The 23,336-nt window shown below is 46.0% G+C and overlaps 2 protein-coding genes; both read right to left on the minus strand.

Annotated features, from left to right (window-relative positions):
• Window positions 1-3,661: 3,661 nt before the first annotated feature.
• On the minus strand, window positions 3,662-6,994 carry GSTUM_00007457001 (uncharacterized protein; the record flags this gene model as incomplete). The annotated part of the gene is made up of 11 exons (XM_002839432.1): window positions 3,662-4,031; window positions 4,095-4,254; window positions 4,326-4,405; window positions 4,481-4,599; window positions 4,660-5,043; window positions 5,096-5,212; window positions 5,411-5,607; window positions 5,670-6,366; window positions 6,436-6,603; window positions 6,688-6,850; window positions 6,927-6,994. The coding sequence occupies 11 exons, from the start codon at window positions 6,992-6,994 to the stop codon at window positions 3,662-3,664; spliced, it is 2,523 nt and encodes an 840-aa protein (XP_002839478.1).
• A 726-nt stretch (window positions 6,995-7,720) lies between these two features.
• Window positions 7,721-10,232, minus strand: GSTUM_00007459001 (uncharacterized protein). XM_002839433.2 has 6 exons: window positions 9,367-10,232; window positions 9,193-9,224; window positions 9,073-9,133; window positions 8,693-9,013; window positions 8,298-8,632; window positions 7,721-8,234 (listed from the first exon to the last, which is right to left on the minus strand). The coding sequence occupies exons 1-6, from the start codon at window positions 9,659-9,661 to the stop codon at window positions 7,863-7,865; spliced, it is 1,416 nt and encodes a 471-aa protein (XP_002839479.1). The 5' UTR covers window positions 9,662-10,232; the 3' UTR covers window positions 7,721-7,862.
• Window positions 10,233-23,336: the final 13,104 nt, after the last annotated feature.

Below are 23,336 nucleotides of genomic sequence, written 5' to 3' on the forward strand. Positions count from 1 at the left end.
TTCATCTCAGGATAGTAGGATTGTAGGAGGCATAACTCATATTTCTGGATTTGAGTTAAACCTTTTCGGCCTGCAGTATTGGAACCCATTGTATGAGAGGCAATCTACCACTTTCCTTTACCCCACTCACACTTGACAATTCTTCACCAATGCTGACTAATTATTCATGGTCTCCGGTGGGTCACTATACTGAACAATCTGCTATTACGAATAAAAATGGCCTGATACTTGGCATTCGTTATAGCGGGGTGCGACTGTATACACTCGCCGAATCCAACACTCGTAGTCTGTCCCGGACCTAAACAACAGCTACCAGTGCATCACATTCTCCCCATACTAGGCGAGATACTGGTTCCACGGGGGTATCTGATTTGTGGGCCGCAACCGTCGCGGGGTTTTTCCTGTGCTCTGCTCGAAAGAATTGTACGAGTACGGAAGCTATTCTCGATACCGTATCTATCATATCATTCTCGAACTTGTGCGAGAACTCTTGCGTTGTGGCTTCAGGGGAGTTATCCGGTGCACAAGGGGTGTCCAACAAGTGAATTTTTGTTATCGAAAGGAAAAATAATCTTCCTTGGCTGCGGAGGGCATTGCAATTGTGTAGGGCAATTACAAGCACTGTAAATCCTTGTCTTTACCCCCGGGGGGTGGGGGGGGGAGGGCATTTTTAGGGTTTTCAGAGGGAGAGATGGAAGAAGAAAAAAAAAGAAAGAATATCCACCTCCTTTTTCCTTTAAAACCCCGCAGAAGCAAAGCGCTGGTGCCGGTATTCTATATAACACTCGTAATAATAACCCATTCGAACCAGGATGAGAAGTCCAGAACAAGTATATGAAGAGACACAATTTTTCAGCACTTGCACGAGTATGTACTAGTACTTCCGCCACTTGCTGACTGCTTCTGGTGGGAGTCGCGAGCCTGAGGGGTTTGTTGCCTTCTTATTTACAAGTATGGATATCATACAGCGCACACCACCTCTCGATATGGAAAACACCCACAGGTTAAGATATCCGCCCCCTTTAATGCAGTGAGTGGGGTACCGTACTGAACAGTACTCAGTACTCGTACCGGTACAGTACAATACCGTTCTCACGCACAAGACTGCAATCATTCAAAAAATTACAGTAATGTATCATACCGCAATTTGGAAAATCAATCCATCACATTTTCTATTTCTCGATTCTCGCACTACTCGAGTACTGTACTCGTAGGGTATCTGCGGCAAACTATCCCTTCCGTCCCATCCCATCCCATCCCATCCCAACTCCCCATACGGTCGCTCCTCATTTCGTGCAGCGGGAGGGACACCCACGCTACTCGTACTTGTACTCGAGTAGACTACCTTCTCGATCACTCTATAATACATACCAGCACTCTACTCGAACACCGGTAGTTTTCTGGGAGAATCTTATCCTTCACACTCGTTTCCAGTCCTCACCACACCAGACACCTCTCCCTCTTTCCCTCTCCTCTCCTCTCCTCTCCTCCTCCCATTCTCACCTCCCTCTCTTCCTACCGCCCTTCACAGAGTTCCATGCTCCTTGGTGTGTGTGGCTGCCCCTCCCATCACCCACACCCACCCCTTTACCGCCCAATTCATAATATCCGGTTGTCCGTTCCTTTTAATACAGCAGTCTCTCTTCCAACCCGTTTTTCCTCCATCCTGATCATCCACCCCCGGCCTTCTCCCTTCCTCAGCTCTCTACCTTTTCTTCAATTTCTCCGTGTTTGAAAAAGAGGTGACCGGACTGCTTCTGATTGTTTCCTTTTTTCCTTTTTTTCCTTTTTTATTTATTTATTCGACATTTGAACGGATACAAATTTCTCTCAACCCTCTCCTTTTTTTTTTTTTTTTTTAAGCTCCATCTACGGTTTGCCCGTGTGAGCTGGTGTTAAACATGGGTTTCTTCGATAAGCTGCAGTCAAGTGAGTTACCTCTCTTCTACTCGCCTCCTACCACTGCTACCTTACTTTGGTATAAGTCATGAAGCTAATAGCTCTTACAGAGATTGAGGTAAACAATCACCACTTCCGTCGTTCTTAGCTTAAACATGCACATTTCCGGATCAGGAGACAAGCGTATACTAATGGGAGCATCATCTAGCTATTCAAACTGGAGCAGAGATACACTAAGAGAAAGAGACGGACCACCTTCATCTCGGAGGCTCAATACATAGAGTGCGTTTCGTTTCTCACCCTCCCCCAACATGACGCTTATCATTGAATCTTCAACTGACATGATTTTTTTTAGCGGTGAATACGTCTACAAGAGCTACCAACCCAGTAGTCCGAGTAAAGGTTCCTTCCGCGTCGCCGAATTTGGGACAGGCAGCACGCGCAGGCGATCGAACCAGAGCTGATACGTCTTAATTATCCGAGGTGCCAACAACAAACGGAGCGGGGAGGAGACAGAATGGAGGAGGAGAGAAAAGCGGCCGCGCGCTGTGGACAACCATGTTCGACGAATGAGGATAAATTACGGATATGCGACTATGCAACAACAACACACTTAAGCTAGAGAAGATCCCCCCGATAAGCGAAGAATCTAAAGAAACCCCTGCGGAATTAAATACCAGCGAAGACTGTGATATCTCATTCCTACTGCAGGCGAGTATATATATCCTGCTGTGTTGCATCTTTGCTTTTTCGATCGAATTTTTTCTTCCCTTTCTCTTTGAGTGATAAGCGAGTGTGCGAACCGTTTCTTCGCTAGGGGGGGAAGTTCGTGGAAGGGGGTTCAAATTTAATTTTCTCTCGTTCAAACTTGCTTCGATCAAATATCCCCACCTTTCTTCTTTTTATTTCCTTTTTCACCAGATACCGATTTTTATTACCGCCTTTTTCGTCACTCTCTTTAGCGGACAATCTTTATGGATGCTTTCCTTTTTGTTCCCTTCATACTCCCCCAAGCTTGTAAAATATTGACTTCGCTTTTCATCATCATACTTCGCTCTATTTCTGTTCGTTGGGGAGGTCGCATGTACAGTACTGTATGTCTGCATCTGTCTAGTCACTTTTTCACTTTACTCTTTTTTTGTCTCCCCAAGTTAACCTGATCTGATACCCGGGTGCGGTTCTGTTGTTGGGCTGATCAATAGGATGGAATCATAAAGCGTGTGCATCAGTCATGTGGTCGTGAGCTGCGGTACTATGACACTGTACTGTATGTGGCGTCCATCGTGCGAAAAGGGTTCGAGGTTCGAAGAGGGGTGGGGAGGGATGGACGGATGTGGGTTTCTAGGGGGTATCGGGTGTGGTGCTACAGTACGTGATCAAGCCATTTACCATGGTGGATAGTGCCAAGTAGTTTGACTAGTGAGGGTCTTGATATGATATAATATTTGAATCGCAGTGCCATACCATACCACACTAACCGTCTTGACTTATATTAATACGAAAAAAGTGCGTTATTGCGCTTTCGCGCCAAAAGGAACATGACGAAGCCGAACAGGATGACATGAGCATGAGCAGGACTAGACTTGAAAAGGATGGAACCAAACTCCGTATTTCGCAGTAAGAGAAAAGTGAAGAAAGGAAATGGGAAACTGGAGAAAAAATAATGTATCGGTGATCGTGATCGTGAAAGGATTGGGAAACGATCGCGCAAGCATGATATGAAGGCAGAGGGGGGAGGGCAGTGTAATATCAAGCATCACCGTCACGGCTTGTTCCTCGCCCTTCTCCCAGACGCCAATCGCCCAATGGCCAACCCCCCCCCACCACCGCTACCCCCACCAGCGCCGCCTCGTCCCGCCCTAGGCGCGTTCGTGCCGGCAGCGTTCGTCGCGGACCCAGTGGGCGTGGATGTCCTTGACGGAGACAAAATCGAAGAGGTAGCCCCGCCACCACCACCACCACCACTGCTCGCCATTGAGCCCTGGTTCGCCGAGGTCTTCACATTGTTGTAGTGCATCTGCTGTCTCCTGGCCTTGTCCTGTACAGCCTTGAACTTCTCCAGTAGTTCAATCCACTTGATCTCGTCGCCGCGGCCCTTCAATCTTGTGGGGCGCTCGTACGGGGCGGAACTTCTGGATCCGGGGGGTGCAGCGTTAGCGCTACTCTTCCCTTGGAGGGAGGAAGGTGGGTCATACGCTCTCGGGGCGATGTGTAAGTATCCTATTGCGCTCACACTGTTTAGACGGTTCTTCAAGAGGGCAAACGCGGACGATTGTGGGAGGAGCATGAGGAGGCCGTAGAGACATTTGTAGAGGTATGGGTGCTTTTCGGGCTCGAGGAGTTGGAGGCGGAGATCTGTTATTCAGGAAAAGATAATTTGGTTAGTGATGATGTGATAAGGTGCAGGTTGGTTATGGCAAAGGTACATGTGAAAACCGGGGATTCAAGAAGTTGAACTAGTTTGTCGACTTGGATTAGGAGGTTGACGGTTATCTCTAGTTCGGCACTATGCACGGGTTCATAGATTAGCACTCGGCTACGAGATAGGGTATTGTCCGAGTAATCGGAGGTGGAGACAAACAAAATTTGCAAGAGGTTGGATGCTTGTTCGTATGCCTGGGCCATTAGACACAACGAAAAAGTTGCGACAGCGTTGTGGCACCAGGATCTGAACAGACTGACAAAGAAAGTCTGACCATCCTATGTGTATTGACTTCAGCATTCCCGTCCATAAGCGGAGCGATTAGCATAATATCAAACCTTAGTATCCAAACTCCTCAACCGCTTCCTCAAGTCGGCAAGCTCAGGGGCTGTCATTAAGTTGTTGTTCAGGTTCTGGATCATGATACTTGCAAATTCAACATCTTCATCCTTCTCCAAGATGTCTGCCAGCGTTCTGTATATCCGCTCCGGATTAAGATTAACACATAGGTGCCTGATAATTAAATTTCCTTTTGTCTCTAATAGTCGCCGATCTGTGCTAAACAGCGATAGGAGATTGACCATAAAGGAAGTAAAGTAGTTGTCTTCACTATTATGGGAAATTTGAGAAAGTAGTTGCAGGTCCCTGGTCACAACTTGATCGCTAGGATCCGAGAGGGTCTTGAGAAGTGCGGGAAACGTTCCGTCGTTGATTGCCAACATCTTTTAAACCGTTAGTCGAGATATGTAAGTTCCTGAACCCGAAAGAACAGACCTTGCGAGGGGCTTTCCTGTGCAGCATCAATAACCATTCCAATGCCGCCACCCGGGTCTGCTCATGTTCGTGCAAAAACTGTAAAGTCAGAGCATTCACAGTAGCCGAGTAGTCAAGCTCAGCGGTTTTGGGCGGCGTAGGAGATGCTGGGGGTATGGGTGTTGTAACGGGGGGTATAGAGGAAGGTGTTCGTCTGCCTAGATCAGAATCCTTCGACAGAGGTTGTCGAGCTTGTGAGTCTCTCCTGTCACTAACTGTGCTCTCTCTAGTGGGGATTCTTGACATCGGTGGCGATGTTGCCGGTTCTCCCGCCACATCATCGGATAGTGACATTATCAGGCTCGATAATGAGGTATTGACCTTCATAGCTGCATTCCGTACAGTCTCCCCTTCATGTGCAATCGCGGGGAGAACGTGGGATAGCAGCCGGGGGACAAAGAGCAAAAGATCCTCGGGACATATATCAAAGAAACTTTCGACCCATCTTAGAGCTGTGAGTTGGATCGATTCCTCTGTGTTCCAATATAAGCCTTGTGGACAATTAATGTACTGCCGTCTGAAGTGAATTACCTACCTGACGCGTCAAGGAATGGAATCAATATCTCTAGAATCTTTTGGTGGTCAACGATAACGTCTTGTCCAGGTATCCACGATCCATCCGCACTAAGTCCCTTTTCCTCCGGAGGGGGGGCTCCTTCCCCGTTCTCATCTAAGCTTAGCTTTTCACATAGTCTTATTCCTTCTTCCGTATCACCACTATCGCTGTTACTGCGTGTCCTTGACTGTGACATCCTGCCCGTCCGGCTTTTCCTAGATTCTTCGATACCACGCTTGATCCTAGCGATTTTCTTGATTTCTGTCAAGAACCCTTCCAACGCTTGTTGGGTCGCTGTGTGAACATCACCAACAGGGTTGCTAAGAAACTTGAATAATCCCTCGAGAAATTCTGGAAGGTATGTTACAAGTTCTAGGTCAGGTATTGAATCCAACAATGTGATCCAGGATACAAGAAATATGCGAGTAAAGGGATTTACGACATGTATTCTCTCGGTGAGAAGGGGTATAAAATTGGGCAAAGAGAATGCGGTGGGAAACGCAGCATCCGAAGCATAGGTCGGGGAATTTTCATCCGATTGTGCATCTGTGATACTTTGTTCTGGTGACTGCAGGATAGAAACGTAGGTGGCGGCGGATTCAGCCACGATATCCTTGACAAGCCGATCCAATAATTCCGCCCCGTTCTTGACCGAGAGCTCGGAATCCGCTGCTAGCTGCACCTCCGGGCAAATGCTTAATCTATGAATTGACAAGGAGCGACTGCTCGAGAGATATGAACGGACCTTGGACAATGCGTCAAACACATCATTGAAAAATGGTAATATTTCCCCCTTGGCTACTTTTGCGATGTTATACATGCTCTCACAAGCGTAATATCTAACCCGTGCATCCTGGTCGGCAAAGCAGGCGAGAACTGGTGGAACGATTTCACCCAGATACCGAGCGACCTCCTAAACAGCGGTTAGTTGCGGAGTCCTCATTTAATTGTGGGTCGGCCCCCTCCGAAACATCGTCAAAGAAGCGGATATCCCCACCGTCCCAAGAGCGATAGACGCTGCAGCGAGACCAATCAGTCCACCATTGCGAGCATGGGGCTGATGCACGGCATACGCGAAGTCGTGACAAAGCTGGTCAATAATCAGGCGGACTTTCTCGTGGTCGTCGTGGACAACACATTCCCGAACTGTTTTTTCCAGCCTTTACAAGGCGGAGGGGGGAAGAATTCAGTCAGTGTTCTGCATCGGCCGGTTCAAAACATGAGTTAGTGGCCTACTCAAGCGCACCGAGCTTCCTTCGATCGTAGAGCTTGTCATTAAGACTGCGTTGAATGGAGCTCTCCATCGGACGCTAACGCTCTGGGCGTCCGTCGGAGCTTATGGAGTCCGGAAAAATCTGGAGGGGTAGTCCCGGACGGATGTAGAGATGCGGGGTGGGGAAGGAGGGGGGGCAAGAAAGCGCGGGGGTTTCAAAAGGGGAAGCAAGAAGTGTGGAGTGCAGTAGGAGGAAAAGAGGGCAAGGGTGGGTAGAAATAGACGTAACGCGTGACGAACCAGTCCAGGATAAGTAAAGTGACTCCTAGCCGTGACTCGCCTGGTGAATCAATTGATGGGTTTTCAAGAGGGGGGAAGCTTTGGCGATAGACTAAGCGTTGTAACAGGGTCACTTGCTTTGCTTTGCTCTCGAGGATGCTCTGGGAATTGTGTCGAATGAGTTCCTTCTTCTATCGGTAACTTGTGTTGAAAGAAAGTTCGTGAACTCTTCTGATTGTGTCGCAGCTGCCTGCAGAAAGCCCGCGGAACCGCTCGAACGACGTCAAAGTGTGGCGTTCGGGTAGCCCAGAAGCCGGGATTCGCTGAGATGTTGTGGCTGATACTTCAACGAGTTCCACCCCGGCGGAGTATCGGTAGGCCATAGTCTAGTTAGATCACAGCTCCGAACCGTCTTCAAAGGTTCTTATCATATACATCTATTTTTCCGTTTTCATCGGGACCGTCAATTAAAATACAATACTTGTATCAGGGGAGGTGGTTGTGAACACTGGTTTTATAAGCAAGAGTCACGTTGAAATTTCATAAAGTGTATTTCTATTCCGATGCGTAAAAGATAGTATATAAGAAAGGAGGGGAGGGGGACTTCCGAACAGCAATACCGTATTATACACTCACAATATTATATACTCTCCCAAGCAGTCTTTACGAAGGATTTTTGTTCAAACTCTGGCCGCCTTCCACCCTCCAACAATCCACCTAGCCAACGCCCAACAAATGGACGAGGCAACAAGGGTTACTCCGCAGAATATCTGTAATCCCAAAAATCCTCCATCGTACCTGTCGATTAGAGCACCGCCGATAGGTACACCCGTCAGTGCCGCAATAGACACCGTAGCAAACATAACTCCAATTCTAACCCCAATCTCCCGGATATCCGAAATCTGGGCCAGACAAGCCGGTGCGAGGGAAACAAAAGCGCCTGTTGTGAATCCGTAAAAGCAGACGAACAAAATAGTAGGTAGGTTTCCCACCGTTGGAAGCCATAGGGCCAACACGAGGATTCCGGAAGCACCCGTTGTCAGGATCATCATCTATCAATCACTCATGTTAGTAATCCGACAATAAATTATATCGGCTCCTAAGGGAAGGCATACATTATATCTCCCAAACTTATCCCCCAGCCAACCTGGCAGGATACGACCAAATATACTCGTGCCATTCAGTACGGAAACGAGGTAATTCGCCAGGGAAACTGACATCCCGTTCCTTCTTGCGGAGACAACAATGTAATTGAACGGTAAGAACATTCCGAAAAAGAACAAGAATGCCGCAGCGATCGACATGGAGTACCCAAGCTCTTTGAAATGCTTCAGGAAGTCGCTCGGTCTAAACGGGGTCCAACCCTTTGGCGGAAGTCTGGACCTGAGAGTGAGGTTTGCGATGATCATCATTCCGAGGATTAGAAAGGCGGTGATGCGCATTGTCCAGCCTAGTTGATCACTGATTAGTGTTGTTTAGAGAGACGGTATTTGGAGGTGTTCTCTCTCACCATAACCAACCCGAGGAATCAATCGCTGGATCATAATCGGTAGAATCACACCTCCCAGACTCGATCCTGAAGCCACTACTCCAAAAGCAAATGCCCTCCTTTTGAAGAACCAGGTAGGGACATCCCCGAGCGCCGGGTAGAAGGTAAGTGAAGCTCCGATAGATGAAACAATTCCTTGACATACAAGGAAGTGCCAATATTTCGACGATATGGAAGTCATTATTAGGCCGAAAACGTGGAAGAAAGTTCCAAGTACTAATATGACACGAGAGCCATAGGCATCATAGTATTTGCCTATAACTGGACCGAGAAAGAACATACCTGTACAATTCCAGTTAGTAATGCCTCATGCAGGGGGTTTTGAAGGGACAGTTGCTTACAAAATGTTTCCAAACTTAATATCCAAGCGACGGTACTTGGTGAGTACTCTTTAAGTTGGTTCTACCAACCTGTCAGCTAGGAGAAGAAAAGAAAAGAGAATGACTCCGGGTGCGACTTACAGCCTCATAGTAATCTTGGAATATTCCAATACCTGTTTCACCAGTCAGTACGGTTCCCAGTTCCTGCCGGGCATCGCATACACTATCACTTACAATTAATCCAACCTAAACGCCACAAACATGTCAGCAAGCACTCCACATCCCCACCCGCCGTTCTTAATTCTTCACACAAACAAAACCTACCAAAACTGCAAAACGACGCCGCAAACCCCCCAAGCACGCACAGCCAAGCAGCTGCTCCACCGTCCGGAAAACTGGAGGGGTCGTTGATGGGAAGCGTAGCAGGCTGCTTCTCCAAGTTCTTGAATTCCTCCCTCGCGGGCCCTATCTCCACATCATCCCCATATCCTTCACCCTTCCCCGAAGACACCCGGCTAGAGTCAGTTTCTTGTGGATTGCGGTCTTCGCAGCCCCCATCCGGGATGACGAGGATTGGTGGCGAGTTAGCGGGGCCTTGCTCTTTGTCCATTTCGTGCTTAGAGAATTAGAACGGTATCTCTTGCTGGACTGACAAACAGCTGGTGAAGCCTCCGCGAACCCCCCCCTCTTGAAATAAATAAAAAATGAAAAGAAGAAAGAAGCAGAAGAAACCAGGGTATTAACCTAACACCGCCCTAAGCAGTGGCTAAACTTTATGATACTCTCCCAACGGAGATCGGACCCACTCCCTTTATACAAGTGCAATTCTTAAAATCTTTCAAGGATACCCGATTCGTCCGCAATACCTACAGTACCGGTAGTCCCCAGTCACTCCCATCTGCATAAGCAAGGTACGGCGGAGCAAAGTGCCACAACGTAAGCCAAAAACTTCCCCGTTCCACCAAGCACACATATCCCCTCTCCCCCTAGCTTGCCCCCCTATCAAAAACCTTGGGAGAATAAGGCGGTTTTCTCTTTCTCTTTCGTTCGGTGTTCAGCTGAGGGCTGTGGGCATGCTGCCGTATGACATTAATACCTTCTATCATATCAATGGTATAGAAGGGCGGTATTATACTGCAAAGTTCTTTAGTGCTCAAGCACTGGTACGGGTGCTGGATCTCTATGCTTTTGCACTGCGTCTGGAATAGCGAGCAAGGAAATGGGGAACGGGAGATAGTCTACGATACGAGCTTTCTCCCAAAGCTAACCCCGAATGTGTCAGATCCTCAATAATTAACCATTGGGGGGGGGGGTTGGAGTATTGGAGGAGGAGATGCTTGCTCTTGCATGTTCCAACCAGGACTGTCTTCTTTCCCCCTTCCTTTTGGGGATAAATAGATACAGTACTCAAGTATGCCTTTTGGGGTCAAGTGTGCTCGTAGATACGTAGGGTGGGATTTTCCCTTTGCTAGGCTTCCAGCTTCTAGGAGGAGAACGGAGGAGAACTCCAGAATCATGCAACAAACTGCTACGCATGGAACATCCAGAATAACACCCATCCACCGCGAATCACCATCACACCGTATGATATCATTTCCACAACAACTGCATTCGTAAGGCTTCGTGAGCGTATATCAAATTTACAGGTCCATCCATCGCACACCCAAAACCCTAGAATCTCCCCGTCCCGTCCACTCCCCAGAGAACAAACAAAGACCCAGGGTACCGGTACTCCCTCCTCCACTACCGCATAATCCCGTATATTGAAAAAAAAAAAAAAAAGAGAAAAAAGGAAAAAAAGGAAAAAACTGGGAACACACCCACGACATCATATCCTCTCGAATGACCCTTTCACAGCACGATACCCAGCAGAAAAATCGGAGAATCGGTAAGTTATGTACCCTTGCGACAACCAAGCATTAGTCAGCATCACAACCTTACCCTATCTCTCGGATGCGGTGCCGGTATGCGGTGCCGGTGGAGCCAATGATGGCGAATTATCACTGCCGGTACTTTTTCATTATTAATCAATTGACACTTTTTTTTTTTTTTTTTTTTGGGCTGCGTCAAAAAAAGTGGATACCACTGCAAAGAGGGTCAGATTTCAGACGACAGTCCTCGGGAGGGAGCAAGGAAAGAAGCACCCAATTCCACCGCCACATGCTCGAGTAACCGATACCATGCTTCCTCCCTGTCCCTTCTGCCATTTATTGCTTGAATGGATCGGTGAATTTGTTTTTTGTGTGTGGATGTGAGTGAAGGAAATATATATATATTATATATACTCGTAAAATTGTGCAGATTTTTTGTACCTGATGTCCAATTGCTCTGGTTCAACCCATTCATAATGCTGTGCGAAGTTGAGCCACTCCACAGTTTACCTCATGGTGCGAGCACCACAAGGAGGAAAGGATACATAACCCAGCGTCGGTGGGTTCAATGCAAACTCCCTACCGGCAGTCTACCCGATTGGGATGTTTTAAATTACCGTTACTGCGATGGCTCCTTTACTTGTACTCGTGCAAGTATGTTACCACGTGTACGGTATGATACTTTCCAGATTTTTACCGGGGGTAAATTTTAGATGGCTTATGTAAATTTATTATGATACTCGTACTCGTAGACTAACGCTGTAAGTTAACCTTTTCCGAATGCGCGTTGGTGACTCAATTTCGCATAATATTATCATATTATTTAATGAGAATAGCGGTAGTTCTACAATAGGGTAAATTAAGAGGGTTGTATAGTAGCATGCCTTTAGTTTACCCGTTGCCGAGGGCATGTGTACGTGATACTTGTAGACTAGCCTGCACTAAGGCTATCATACTACTTGTAAAGTTAGTGCTCTATGTAAGAGCAAAATTTGCAACCAGCATCAATCAAGTCTTGTTTTATGCCGCTGCGCTTAGCATCGCCCCACACCGGGATGAAGTTCTAGCCCTGCGGAAACGCATTGGGTACGAATATGATATGTACGGTACCGATACTCTTACTCGCCGCGCAGCTCGGATTTACGGCCGCCCGAACAAAATCTCCTCCTATCACACCCCCGGCAAACGGGTTCGGTGGAACTTCTCTCCCCTGCCCCCTTCCCGGGGTGTTGTGCAGCGGCCAAAGAAATGGGCTGATTATCTGATCCAGAGATTACGATACGATAACCTGCCTTGTGATAGGGTAATCATCTGCATCTGGGCAAGCAATCAACCGGAACCTTCCAGGTTTTGGTGGCATGCAGTGGTACAGTACTCTAAATTTCATGGCTAAAAGAAGGAAAGGTGGGCTACGAGGGGTTGCGTTCGAGCGGGGAAAGAAAAAAAATTTCCGGGAAAAACCCAGCGTCCCAAATCGATAGTGAGGTACAAGTACCTTTTGTGGGGGGAATGTTATGCCACTATCGACCCCGGCCTTCCCCCCAGCACGAGAACTCCACGAGCGATCGACCGCCGCGGCGTAGTACAATGTCAAAGTATCCGAGCAGTACTAGGTTACGTGTGCTGCAAGTCTTGCTGATAATAGGGCGTGGTGTCAAGGGGTCCTGGTGCAGTGGTTCGTATCCACTACGCCCCTCGCGACTCTCAAGCGTTCCGGGCACCGAGCCTGTACGAAGGTACAGCATGTACACGTCCCAGGCATACTGAACCCGAACACAGGGGTGTAAAACGGGGGGTGAGCAGGGGCCTGATAGGGGTTCGGCACACAGTCTGACATTGCGCATTTGGCTAAAGGGCTGAAGTTGAAGTAGTGGAAAGTGTGTATCGTATTCAATAGAAGTCACTTGTAGATATACAGATTGAAAGAAAACCACGATAGTTAAAGATTAAAAATTAGAAATTAAAATTAATATTAAAATTAAGAGTTAAGAATTAAGAATCAAGAATTAAAAACTAAAAAACTAAAAAATTTAAAAAATTCACTACTACGAATATGGCTTGGCGAGGAAAAGGTTTTCACGTGACACATGGTTATGAGTCACAGGTATGTTATTGTTTCACACATATGACTCATTCGAGTCATATGATTTGTTATATGTAGGATTTGTGATGCTTTCGCATATGGCTCAAATATGAGTCATGGAAGTGCACCTGGCGAGTATGCCTTACGAGTGTGCCTTGGGGGTAGGCCTGGTGCATATGATTTATGTTTCACACATGACCTCGTTATGAGGTCATGGATTTCACGCATATGACTCAGTCGAGTCATATGACTTGTTTATTGTGTTATGATTGGTTTATGAGTTTTCACATAGGACCTTGTTATGAGGTCATGGGTTTTGAGCATGTGATAACCTTGGTCACATGACTTGTTTGTTATGATTTGATTTTGCACATGTGACCACTTTGGGTCACATGACTATGGGCGGGAAGAACACTATATAAGGAGGCCAATGCGGCTGAGGAGGATCGGTTCTTCACGCTTTGTTCTAAGTACTTTTCCTCGTCCTTGCTGTCGCTTCGCCCCGAGCGTTTCTTTCGTACTCATGGTAGGCCTTGATGCCCTGAATTCTGGGGGAAATATCTGAGTTCGCTCAGTAGTTCCTGGGGTCTTTAATGTTGAGGTCTGTTAGGTGTTACGTGGTGGACAACTTGTTTGCTTCTTGTTTCGTTGCCTGTTGGGTTCTCACGATGCTGTCACTTTGAGCACTTCATCACGGTCGCATACGAGCCCCTGTCGGTAAAATGTCTATGGCTTCCTGTCTATCATCTACTCGCAGGTTTCGCGTTCAATTGGGGGGATTGAACATTGTATTTGGGGGGATCACCCATGTCGTTCTTTGGGCCAGCTCATCTCTTCTGTTGGGTTTTAATGGAGTCCTTAGTTCTCGCGATACGAAACGCCCTTGGGTTAGACTGATGACCTTCCCAAGTATCAATGCGTCGTACCGGCCGTATCAATCCACTGGGAAGGGGGCCTCGCCGGCCCCCTCCCTTCTTGTTACTACATGTTTCTACAGTCGGAATCCTATGATGTTGTTTATCACCGTTCTCTTGGAAGTTTTGTCCTTGCGGCATTCACAGTCGTTCATCCAGGTGTCTCCTCCTTGCTACGGTGGGGATGGCTTTGACCCTGAAAAATCTTACCCCCTGGCGTGGTTTTTCATTACTACCTGGGGTGGTGTGGGACGATTGGCTACCAGACACTTGCGTGGTCTGTGCGTTTGGGTGGTTCGGTTATGGTCGGTGGTTGGCAGCTTTACCCATTGCAAGTAGGGCCTACCTTCTGTTTGTCTGCTTCTGTTCGTTCGCCCTCCCCGTTCTTATCACGTCAGTTGGGGATGCCTCTTGTCCGTCGTTCAGTCCGTGCCTGTTGCTGGACCTGTGGAGCTGGCTTTGGCTGGCTCTACTTACCTTTTCGCAACTCAGTTGGACTTCAGTTCGGCTAGGTTGAGCGGTGTGGCTGGTGCTGATGCTTTCAGATATTGGTGCTGCCTCCTTTGTGGCTCCCGGCTATGGCTGATGGGCCCTTCTCGGCTATATGGTGTTGAGGGTTGGGGCTCTGTTGGGTGGCCAAGACCAGTGGCTGTCCATCGGGGCTAGGTATAAGTTGTCTTGTGGCTATCGGATAGTTGATCTGTCTGAGGGGCTGAGGGGGCTGGATAGGCTCTGTGACACCTGGTGTGTGAGGCTTGAAGGGGGCTGATTGGGAGGGGAGAGGCACCTGCGAGCACTGGTTGGGCATGTGTCAGGTTGAGCATTGTCTAATTAAGTGTTTCTAGCCTGAAAGGGCTGTCGGGTGAAGCTGCTGAGTGCTGTAAAGCTCCTCGACGACTTGGATGGTTGATGGCCACCTCTGCGGATAGTGGGTTGCGACTACCTGGTTGGACTTGTTTGGGTCTTGCGTGTGGGCTTTGTGGGGTTTGTTTGGTTTTTTTGGTTTGGCAATAGGCATGGCTGGCGAGTGCAGGACACAACGGGTGGGAGATAGGCCCCATTGACCATTTCGGTCTGTCATCACCTCTATGTATTTCTTTTGTTTATGGATTTTGTTTTTTGGGGAACAGGCAGCAGGTACAGGTCCTCCTCACCATTATGCTCTTTAGAGGTACTTGGCAAAGTGGGTTCATAGGATCGACAGTGGGACATGCGGATGCGAGAGGTGGATATGTTGGTCACCTCCTCTCTGCTATTGTGTCGTCTGTAGTTTATGTTTGTTTTAGTTTTGTTGGTTTTTTACTGTGGTGGAGGTTCTGCGGGACAGTGTTCAGACCGGGTAGTAGTGATTTTATATTTTGTTGGACGAGGAACCTGGTTGGGTCGGTCTTTCGCTCGGCTTTGGCTACGCTTAGTGCTGGTTGGCTACATACCAGAGGGGCTATGGACTTGGACTGGGGCGGGCGCTGGGTTATTTGATGGTCTTGTAATTAGTTTCCGTGCAGGCATGACTCGGGGATGGCAGGTGCGGGACAGTAGACCTGGTTAGCTTAGAATTAGTGGTATACCGGTTAGCGGTATCCCTGTGCTGGCGGGGGCTTGTCGTATGCCAGTGTTGGCGGTACGAGTTCAAATAAAATTAGATTGACTTCTAAGTACTTTTCCTACTTATTACTTTAATGAATATAAAACACCTTTACGATCTTTATCTTTATTGCAATGTTATTGTTACGCCAAAGAATGTTCTTCACGAAGAAGAGTTAAAGAAAGCTTATGATAGGCGTTCCCAATAGAAGATAGAGGTCTTGTACTATCGGTAACGTAGGCAGAGGCCTAGCGCTATCATAAGATAAAGAAAGAAGAAGACAAGAGAAGTATCGTTTCTCATCACTAAGAACTAACCATCTAAGGAGGGATCGTTACACTGTGTATGACCTCCGCCAGCTGCTATAACAGCTTCGATTCTTTTAGGTATAGAATTAACAAATGATAAAAGATCAACTTCAGAGATCTTCTACTATTCCTCCTGAATGGCCTCCCGCATACTCAGTAGAGTAGTAGGCTGGGGTGACCTCTTGTTTAGCATATCCTTAAGGATATTCCAAACATTCTTAATTGGATTAAGGTCGGGTGAGCAGGGAGGTCACTGGAATTTAGGAATTCTATAGTCTTCCTGAATACGCTAGGTATTGCATGTCTGATGGGCAGCAGCACTATCCTCCATTAGCCATAAATGCTGTCCTGCTACTATGCTCTCCTGATACCAGAAGGGCACGAGAACTGAGATAAAAATATTCTGAATATAACTCTCAGAAGTTATATTCCCCCAGTTCTCCTTGTACCACATCACAAGAGGCGTTTTCTTGCCTTGCAAGATTCCCCTCCCAAACCATCACAGAGTTTTTTTTTGCGAACTTGGGGACCAAGCAGTCATCTTGGTACTCCTCCCCGGGGCGCTGTGTGACCCAGGTACGGCTTCTAGTGCTAGTCAGCCAGGCATAGCACTCATCCATCTAGATTACCCAGCACCAATCCTCCTACCTCCACCCCCGATGGGTGAGAGCAAAATCAAGTCGTAGTTGGCATTGGTGGGCATCGAGAAAGAGCATTTTACAAGCGATTCACTAGGAGCAATTTTCTATCCTGAGGGACTTTTAGAGTATTTTTTCACATGCATGTACAAAACAGGTAGCAGCAACCTCATGAAGAGGTATTCTGCAATGTGCAGCACTGCTTGTCACCGTAGCGACAAGCCAGTATTGGGTAAGGGTATCAATTGAAAAAGGCCGATGCCTCCACTTCTTTGGTATTGTAGGAGTATTGCATATCTCATATATGGTACTTGGTAATAGGCCCTAGTCCTCCGCTATTCTTCAATAAATCTAGCCTGCTGAAAAGTGCAGTGCCTGGACATAGCGTCTTTTTTTATAAGATGTATGTTCATATATATTGGCTGGCATTTTAAACTATAGACTAGGTGAGTGACTCTCCTTGATTGCTATTAATTAACTTACTGCTTGATAAAAAAGAATTATAATCAGTTTTTATCACAATAATTCACATTCACAATACCAGTAGGTTGGATTGGTTGGAGTGAAAAGGAGTTTTGTGGACTATTTTTACTCCTTTTTCTCCTTGTTTTTTTCTTTTTTCTACTAATTTTGCTAATTCACTTTGCTCCTATTCTTAACCCCCTGTGTTCAGGTTCAATATGTCTGGAACGTATAAGTTTTGAATATTGTACTAGCAGGAGGTATTTGACTAGCAGGAATTATAGTAGTAAACTGTTAGGCAGAGACAACTTGATAGACTTCTAAGTTGTCTAGGCCAATCAAGATTCCTTTCTGTAGACGGAGATTGTCTAGGAAGGCTCAAACTTTACTCGTTTTGTTTATGACTACTAGGAGCGAAGTAAAATAGATAAAGTAGAATAGAATCGTAAAAACAATATTATATTGTTAAGGTCTCTTCTCGGTTGCTTGATGATATCTAAAGCTTTGGGAGGCACTTCGATATTTATATTCTGCGTCTGAGTGTTCGTGGACTACATCTATTTATCATACAACTATGTACTTCTTCAATCGTAATTTGTGACGTCGAGTTTTCTTCCAAGGTGCGAACACCTGTGGACCCTGAAAACCATCACACCCTCTTTGGTAATTACGATACTTCTTCTTAGGAAGCTTGCTGCCCCCAATAGTAATATCCCGATTAACAGAGTCTTTAGACTTATAGCCTAGTTCTTAAGTCGAACTGAGTTGGCTCCAATTGTCTTCGCCGTTGATAAAATGATCAGTTTTATTCACGGCTATATCTGCAAAGGTGGTCATCATTACAACCATCGTAAGTCGTCTGACTCCGATCCTTTGTAACTCCATACCCAACCGATAGATTTTCTCTGGATGTCTTCCTATTAACTCGCAGGAAGCTATTCCACCAGATTGGTAATTAATCCCTTGGTCAGCAACCCTTGGTTGCTCTCTGGGTGGTAGGTTTCAGTAACCATTGTAGTATTGAGAATCACACCATGGCTACGACCTATTCCGAAACCCAGTTGCAACACTCTGTGAAGTTTGTTGGCTTCTTTGGTAGTGTCCTTTTGGAGTTCTAGACTCTTCTAGTAGATGTAAATGTATTGGTCTCTAGTAGAGATCCTTTACCATTTGATACCATCTTCTTGTACGAAATCGTCCTGTTACTTACAGTCCATGCCAAAGGTGTCATGTATTTGAGGCCAAGTAACTCTCTGAGTAGTTCACGGAATCACTCCATTCCACTTTTCAGACCTAGCCGAAGGTCTCTCCTCTCATATATCCTGTGAACAGGATCCGGTTAGAAGGATGACGACAACGTATATGGTGTTATTCTAACACCTTCAATTCTGTGGTAATATAGTCACAGGACGCAACTGGGATGGATATATATGATGATGCGCGGGCCCCGTAAGGGAGCCGGAGGGGAGTGTTGGAGACCAGAGATTCCGATTCCGAGTGGGGTTACCCTACCTAGGGTGGTTCCTAGGTATCGGGTTCTGGTATTCCTAATATAAACTAGTAAGTAAGTTAAGTAAACTAAGCACTAGTGTTATGACGGGCTGATGGCATCTATAGAAACCAAGTACAAGTAAAAGGTTTTTTATATCGGTAGTTACAGTACGGTATCCTTTCGCACTATTGATTATCAATGAATATGCCTTGAAACCAGTTAACCTGAGATCAAAGAGGCGACTGCCAACTCCAGTGATCTATAGGCTGGAGGTATAGGAAAATTCAGGAAAAAACTGGATTTTCCCAACACTAGATTCAGTATGTATACACATTACCAGCAATATCAACCAAGTGATCTAGTTGCCCTCCTATCCTCACTCATGCCCAAATTGAAGACCTTGTTGGCTATGTGTACATATCAGTCAGAAATAAGGGTCTTTCTTTTCAACAACTAGCTGAGGAGTTAGATTTAAGGGTAGGAAGAATAGTAATACGAGCAGCTCTAATTAAAGAAAGGTTTCACCAGTATCTGGCTATGAGAAAACCACCAATCTCTGAAAGAAACAGAGTTATAAGACTTCAATGGGCTCAGGAGCATGTCAACTGAACTCAGGTGTAGTGGAATTCGATACTATGGACTGATGAAACATGAATTACTGATGGTAGACATAGACATACCTGGGTGATATAGAGGGCTGGAAAAGAGTGGGATCCTACTTGCATAGTTGAAAAACACCAGAGAAAGAAGGAATAGATGTTCTGGGGCTGGTTTCATGGTGATACCTAAGGACTAGGTATATTTTGAGAAAAGGATTGGGGGTCAATCAATTCAGAAAGCTACTATGCACATACAGTTCCTATTATACATGGATGTATGAAACTGTATCAGTGAGATGGAATATATCTGATGCTCATGCAGGATAGAGCACACAATCATGCAACCAGTCATACTACAATTGAACTTAGAGAAAGAGGAATTGCGATCACCCACTGGCCTGCTTACTCACCAGACTTAAATCCTATTGAAAAGGTATGGCATATCATAAAGAATTATCTTTGGGATCATTATCCGGAGAGTATAACCTATGATTAATTGAGAGTGGCAGTAAAGACACCTTGGGATAATGTGAGAGAGTATGAGTTCTAGGAGCTTATTGAAAGCATGCAATCACACTATCAGGCCATTATTGATGCAAATAGTCTTTTCACCAGGTATTAATTACAACACTCCCTACTATTAATACTGCTCCACTCTCTCTAAGTACTTATTCCTCCCCATATTGCCCATACCGCTCACACTACCTACGCTTCCCACACTGCCCATACTGCCCACACTGTCCACACTGCCCACACTGCCTACGCTGCCCATACTGCCCACACTGCCTACACTGCCCACGCTGTCCACACTGCCTACACTGTCTACACTGTCCACACTGCCCACACTGCCCACACTGCCCACACTGCCCACACTGCCCATACTACCTGCATGCTCTGTACCGCTCCATACCCCTCATACCCTTTACACTCCTCACACTCATTACACCCTCCAACACCTATTACAGTTCCTGCACCTTCCTACTCATTACACTCTCTGCAACCATTACACTCTCATACCCATTATACCCTCTCACACCAATTGCGCACCTCCTACACCTATTGTATTTCTCATATCTATTACACCTTACCGCGTTCAATACCACAGCCACTAAAAATCCTCACCAATCCTAGCCATAATGCTATCCTAAAACAACTTCAACCTTCCCTCTCACCATAAAACTTGGGCCCATTTATATCTTTCCTTTAGCAAGCTCTGTATTGTTGGAACTTATACATATCTGCTAGACCTGGTGCTCAAGTCCTCCGACCTTGGTGTGTTCTGTGGGAAAAGTGTCTTGAGTAAATCTCAATACAAGAATGATAGGAACAAAAGTTGATACCATATTCAAAGCTTTATATCTCGCACCTAAGCTACACTACTAATAGGACATCAGCATAAACAGCACTACTGGTGCCACATTTACTTGTGTAATTGACTACCAGGTTGTTGGTGTATCTGCACAGGATTGGCCTAGTTTAACAAATTAACAGAGCGCAACTGTTAATTAACGAGATCCAACACGTTTGTAGGGAATCAACATGAACCTGATAGAACAGAAGGGATGATTAACCTAAAAGATCTACCTTCATGACACCTTCTGTACGAACACACCTCTATTGAGGGGACTGCCAAAAGAGCCTATTGCCTACATTGTTGATAAATAGCTAAAGTACTTCCCTCTCTTGTGAAAAGGAGCGATGCTGGTGGCCAAAGATACTGGAGAGGGCCCAGAGGCAAAGTTTGGTTGAAAGACTGTAGAGTTTATTGGGAAGAAGGCACAGGACTAGAAGGAGACTGGCAGCTGCTGCCAGCAGAGGGTGTTTATTTTTTAAAACAGGTATTGGTAGCGGGGGTGTGAAAGCAGGATTCGGATATTAGTTTTGGACAGACCTGGGAGTTGTAGAAGGGTGGGAGTTCTCATTTTACCTTTCTTTTGTTGATTGTTTCTCTCTTTCTTTCTTTCACAATTGGGAGGTATTTGATCTATTAGGGAGATTGGGAATACCTAATGGGAGTGAAGTTGTTGGTATCCTATTATGATGCAAGAGGATGGCTGTAGATCATGAAAATCTGTTGCATGCTCAATACTAGCCCTAAGCGACCTTTCCCCATTTGCTACCCAACCTCTGCTAGCGGGATATCCCCCTGCTAGCAAAATATTCAAAACTTACATGCTGTACCTTCGTAAGAAATGGGAGGGTGAAGGACTTTGCTTGCTTTCATCTGCTCTCCCCCAACCCTGAACGGGAAGCCGTTGTCCGTCCCTTTGCTCGAGTATATCCTCCTGAATATTGAGAATTCGTGACACACTTTTCCCAGCACCGCGGTCATTCACGATCGTGTCTCAATACCGCAGGGACGATTACACCCCCAACAGTGCGGTAGGACAGCTTAGGGTTGGTCAAAATGGTAAGGTACGAATGGGGGCCCTGAGGTTTTATCATCATGTCAAGGACCCAGTGTTTGTTTGTTTGTTTGCTTGCTTGGGGTCATTACGCATGATATTTGATAAAGAGAAACAAACCTCACTCGTGTACTCAAGTATTTTGCCGAAAGGCTTGGCTTGGGATGTTGTCGGGGAAGAGGGGGGTTGGCGGAAGCTTGTTTTTAACATTTTGACCATTTTGGAGAATGTGCATTGGATTGGTACTTGGTGATATCACATCATCATACAGCACAGCATCGCTTGGATGGTAAAGAGCGGCTGATTGGCGGGGATGCCAAGGTATGAGTGCTCGATTACTTGGGGTTATACACGGGTCGTACGGCTTTTGGGGTATAAGTTACTGTGCTGTGCTATGGGATTGGGGTGTGGAGGACTTCATCATATTCGAGATCGGTATTGGCGCAATACGCCGAAGCTGGAGTGGAGTGCCTATATTATACTCACAATGTCGTGACATTTATAAAAAAAAACTGACTGACTGGGATTAAATACAGCCAAGAATTTGGCCGGAGCTTCAGAATTTTAGTGCATCACGAGTTTGTCATCGGCGCTTGAAAGGTAGTATCATCCCTTCCGGCGGGCATTCCCCGTGGTTGTCTATGACTTTGGACTGCCCTGTGGTCTCCCAGTACAGTACTCTACTTTACGCCACGCTGGTCCATGTTTCTTTGGTGGAAAAAAAAACGAGAGAGTGTGTAACCTGCGACTTTGTTGTTCATTCCGAGTCATTAGCATAATCTATGCAAGTAAAAGCAGCAGTACAATATTATAAGTGCCCTGTTGACATAATCCCGCAATCACACATACCAATATATGACTAAAAGCTTTTCCAATATTAAGAAGTATCATAACTATTGTTATATAAATAATCCCACCCCCTCAAAAAACTAGGTTGAATACAGGCTCAACTGAATAAAGGTTATTATTGTCACAAACCGGATTGTGACAAGGTCTAACGATCCTACTCCTTCCTGCTTAATTCTTCAATAGGTAATGACCTTACCTCTTCCATTCTCTCGATATCTTGATAACTCAGAGAACTCTGATCTTCACTATCACTTCTGATACTGATGATCATCTTGTACTCGCATTACTATTAGGAATACTGAGATCTGATACCCAGAAGTCACTCTAAGTAGGGTAACCTCACCCAGAATTGGAATCTCTGGTCTCCAACACTCCCCACTGGCCCCCTTACGGGACCTGCACGTCATCATACATATTAATCTCAGTTGCGTCCTGTGAATATAATGCTACAGAATCGAAAGTGTCAGAATAACACTGTATTCGTCGCCGCTGTCTATCCGACCTGATCCTGTTTGCAGAATACATGAGAGGGGACCTTTGGCTAGGTCTGAGAAGTGGAACAGAGTAACTCTGTCAACTACTCAGAATGTTACTAGGCTTCAAAGATGTGATACCTTTGGCATAGGCCGTAAGTAACAGGACGTTTCTACACAAAGAGATGTTATTGAATGGTAAAGGATCTCAGCAAGAGACCAATACATTCACACTCACCCTACAATTTTTAGAAGAGTCTAGAACTCTGAGAAACACTACTATAGAAGTTATTAGACTTCACGGAGTGTTGCAACCAGGTTTCTGAACACATTGTAGTTACAAAGACAACTTCTCATACGACAACAGTAATTGAAATCCTGTTATTCAAAGCAACCAAGGGTTGTCGACTGAGGGAATAATTATCAATACGGTAGAATAGCTTTCTGCGAATTAGTAGGAAGTCCTCTGGAAGACATTTATAGGTTGGGTAAGGAGTTATGGAGGTTTAAAGTCAGGCAACCAAAAAAGAGTTGTGATTACAACTACCTTCGCAGATACAACCCACAGATGAAACTGATCATTTCATCAATCACGAAGACAATTAA

This window comes from Tuber melanosporum (genome assembly GCF_000151645.1).
Source record: "Tuber melanosporum whole genome shotgun sequence assembly, scaffold_36, strain Mel28".
In the NCBI taxonomy this organism is placed as follows: domain Eukaryota; kingdom Fungi; phylum Ascomycota; class Pezizomycetes; order Pezizales; family Tuberaceae; genus Tuber; species Tuber melanosporum.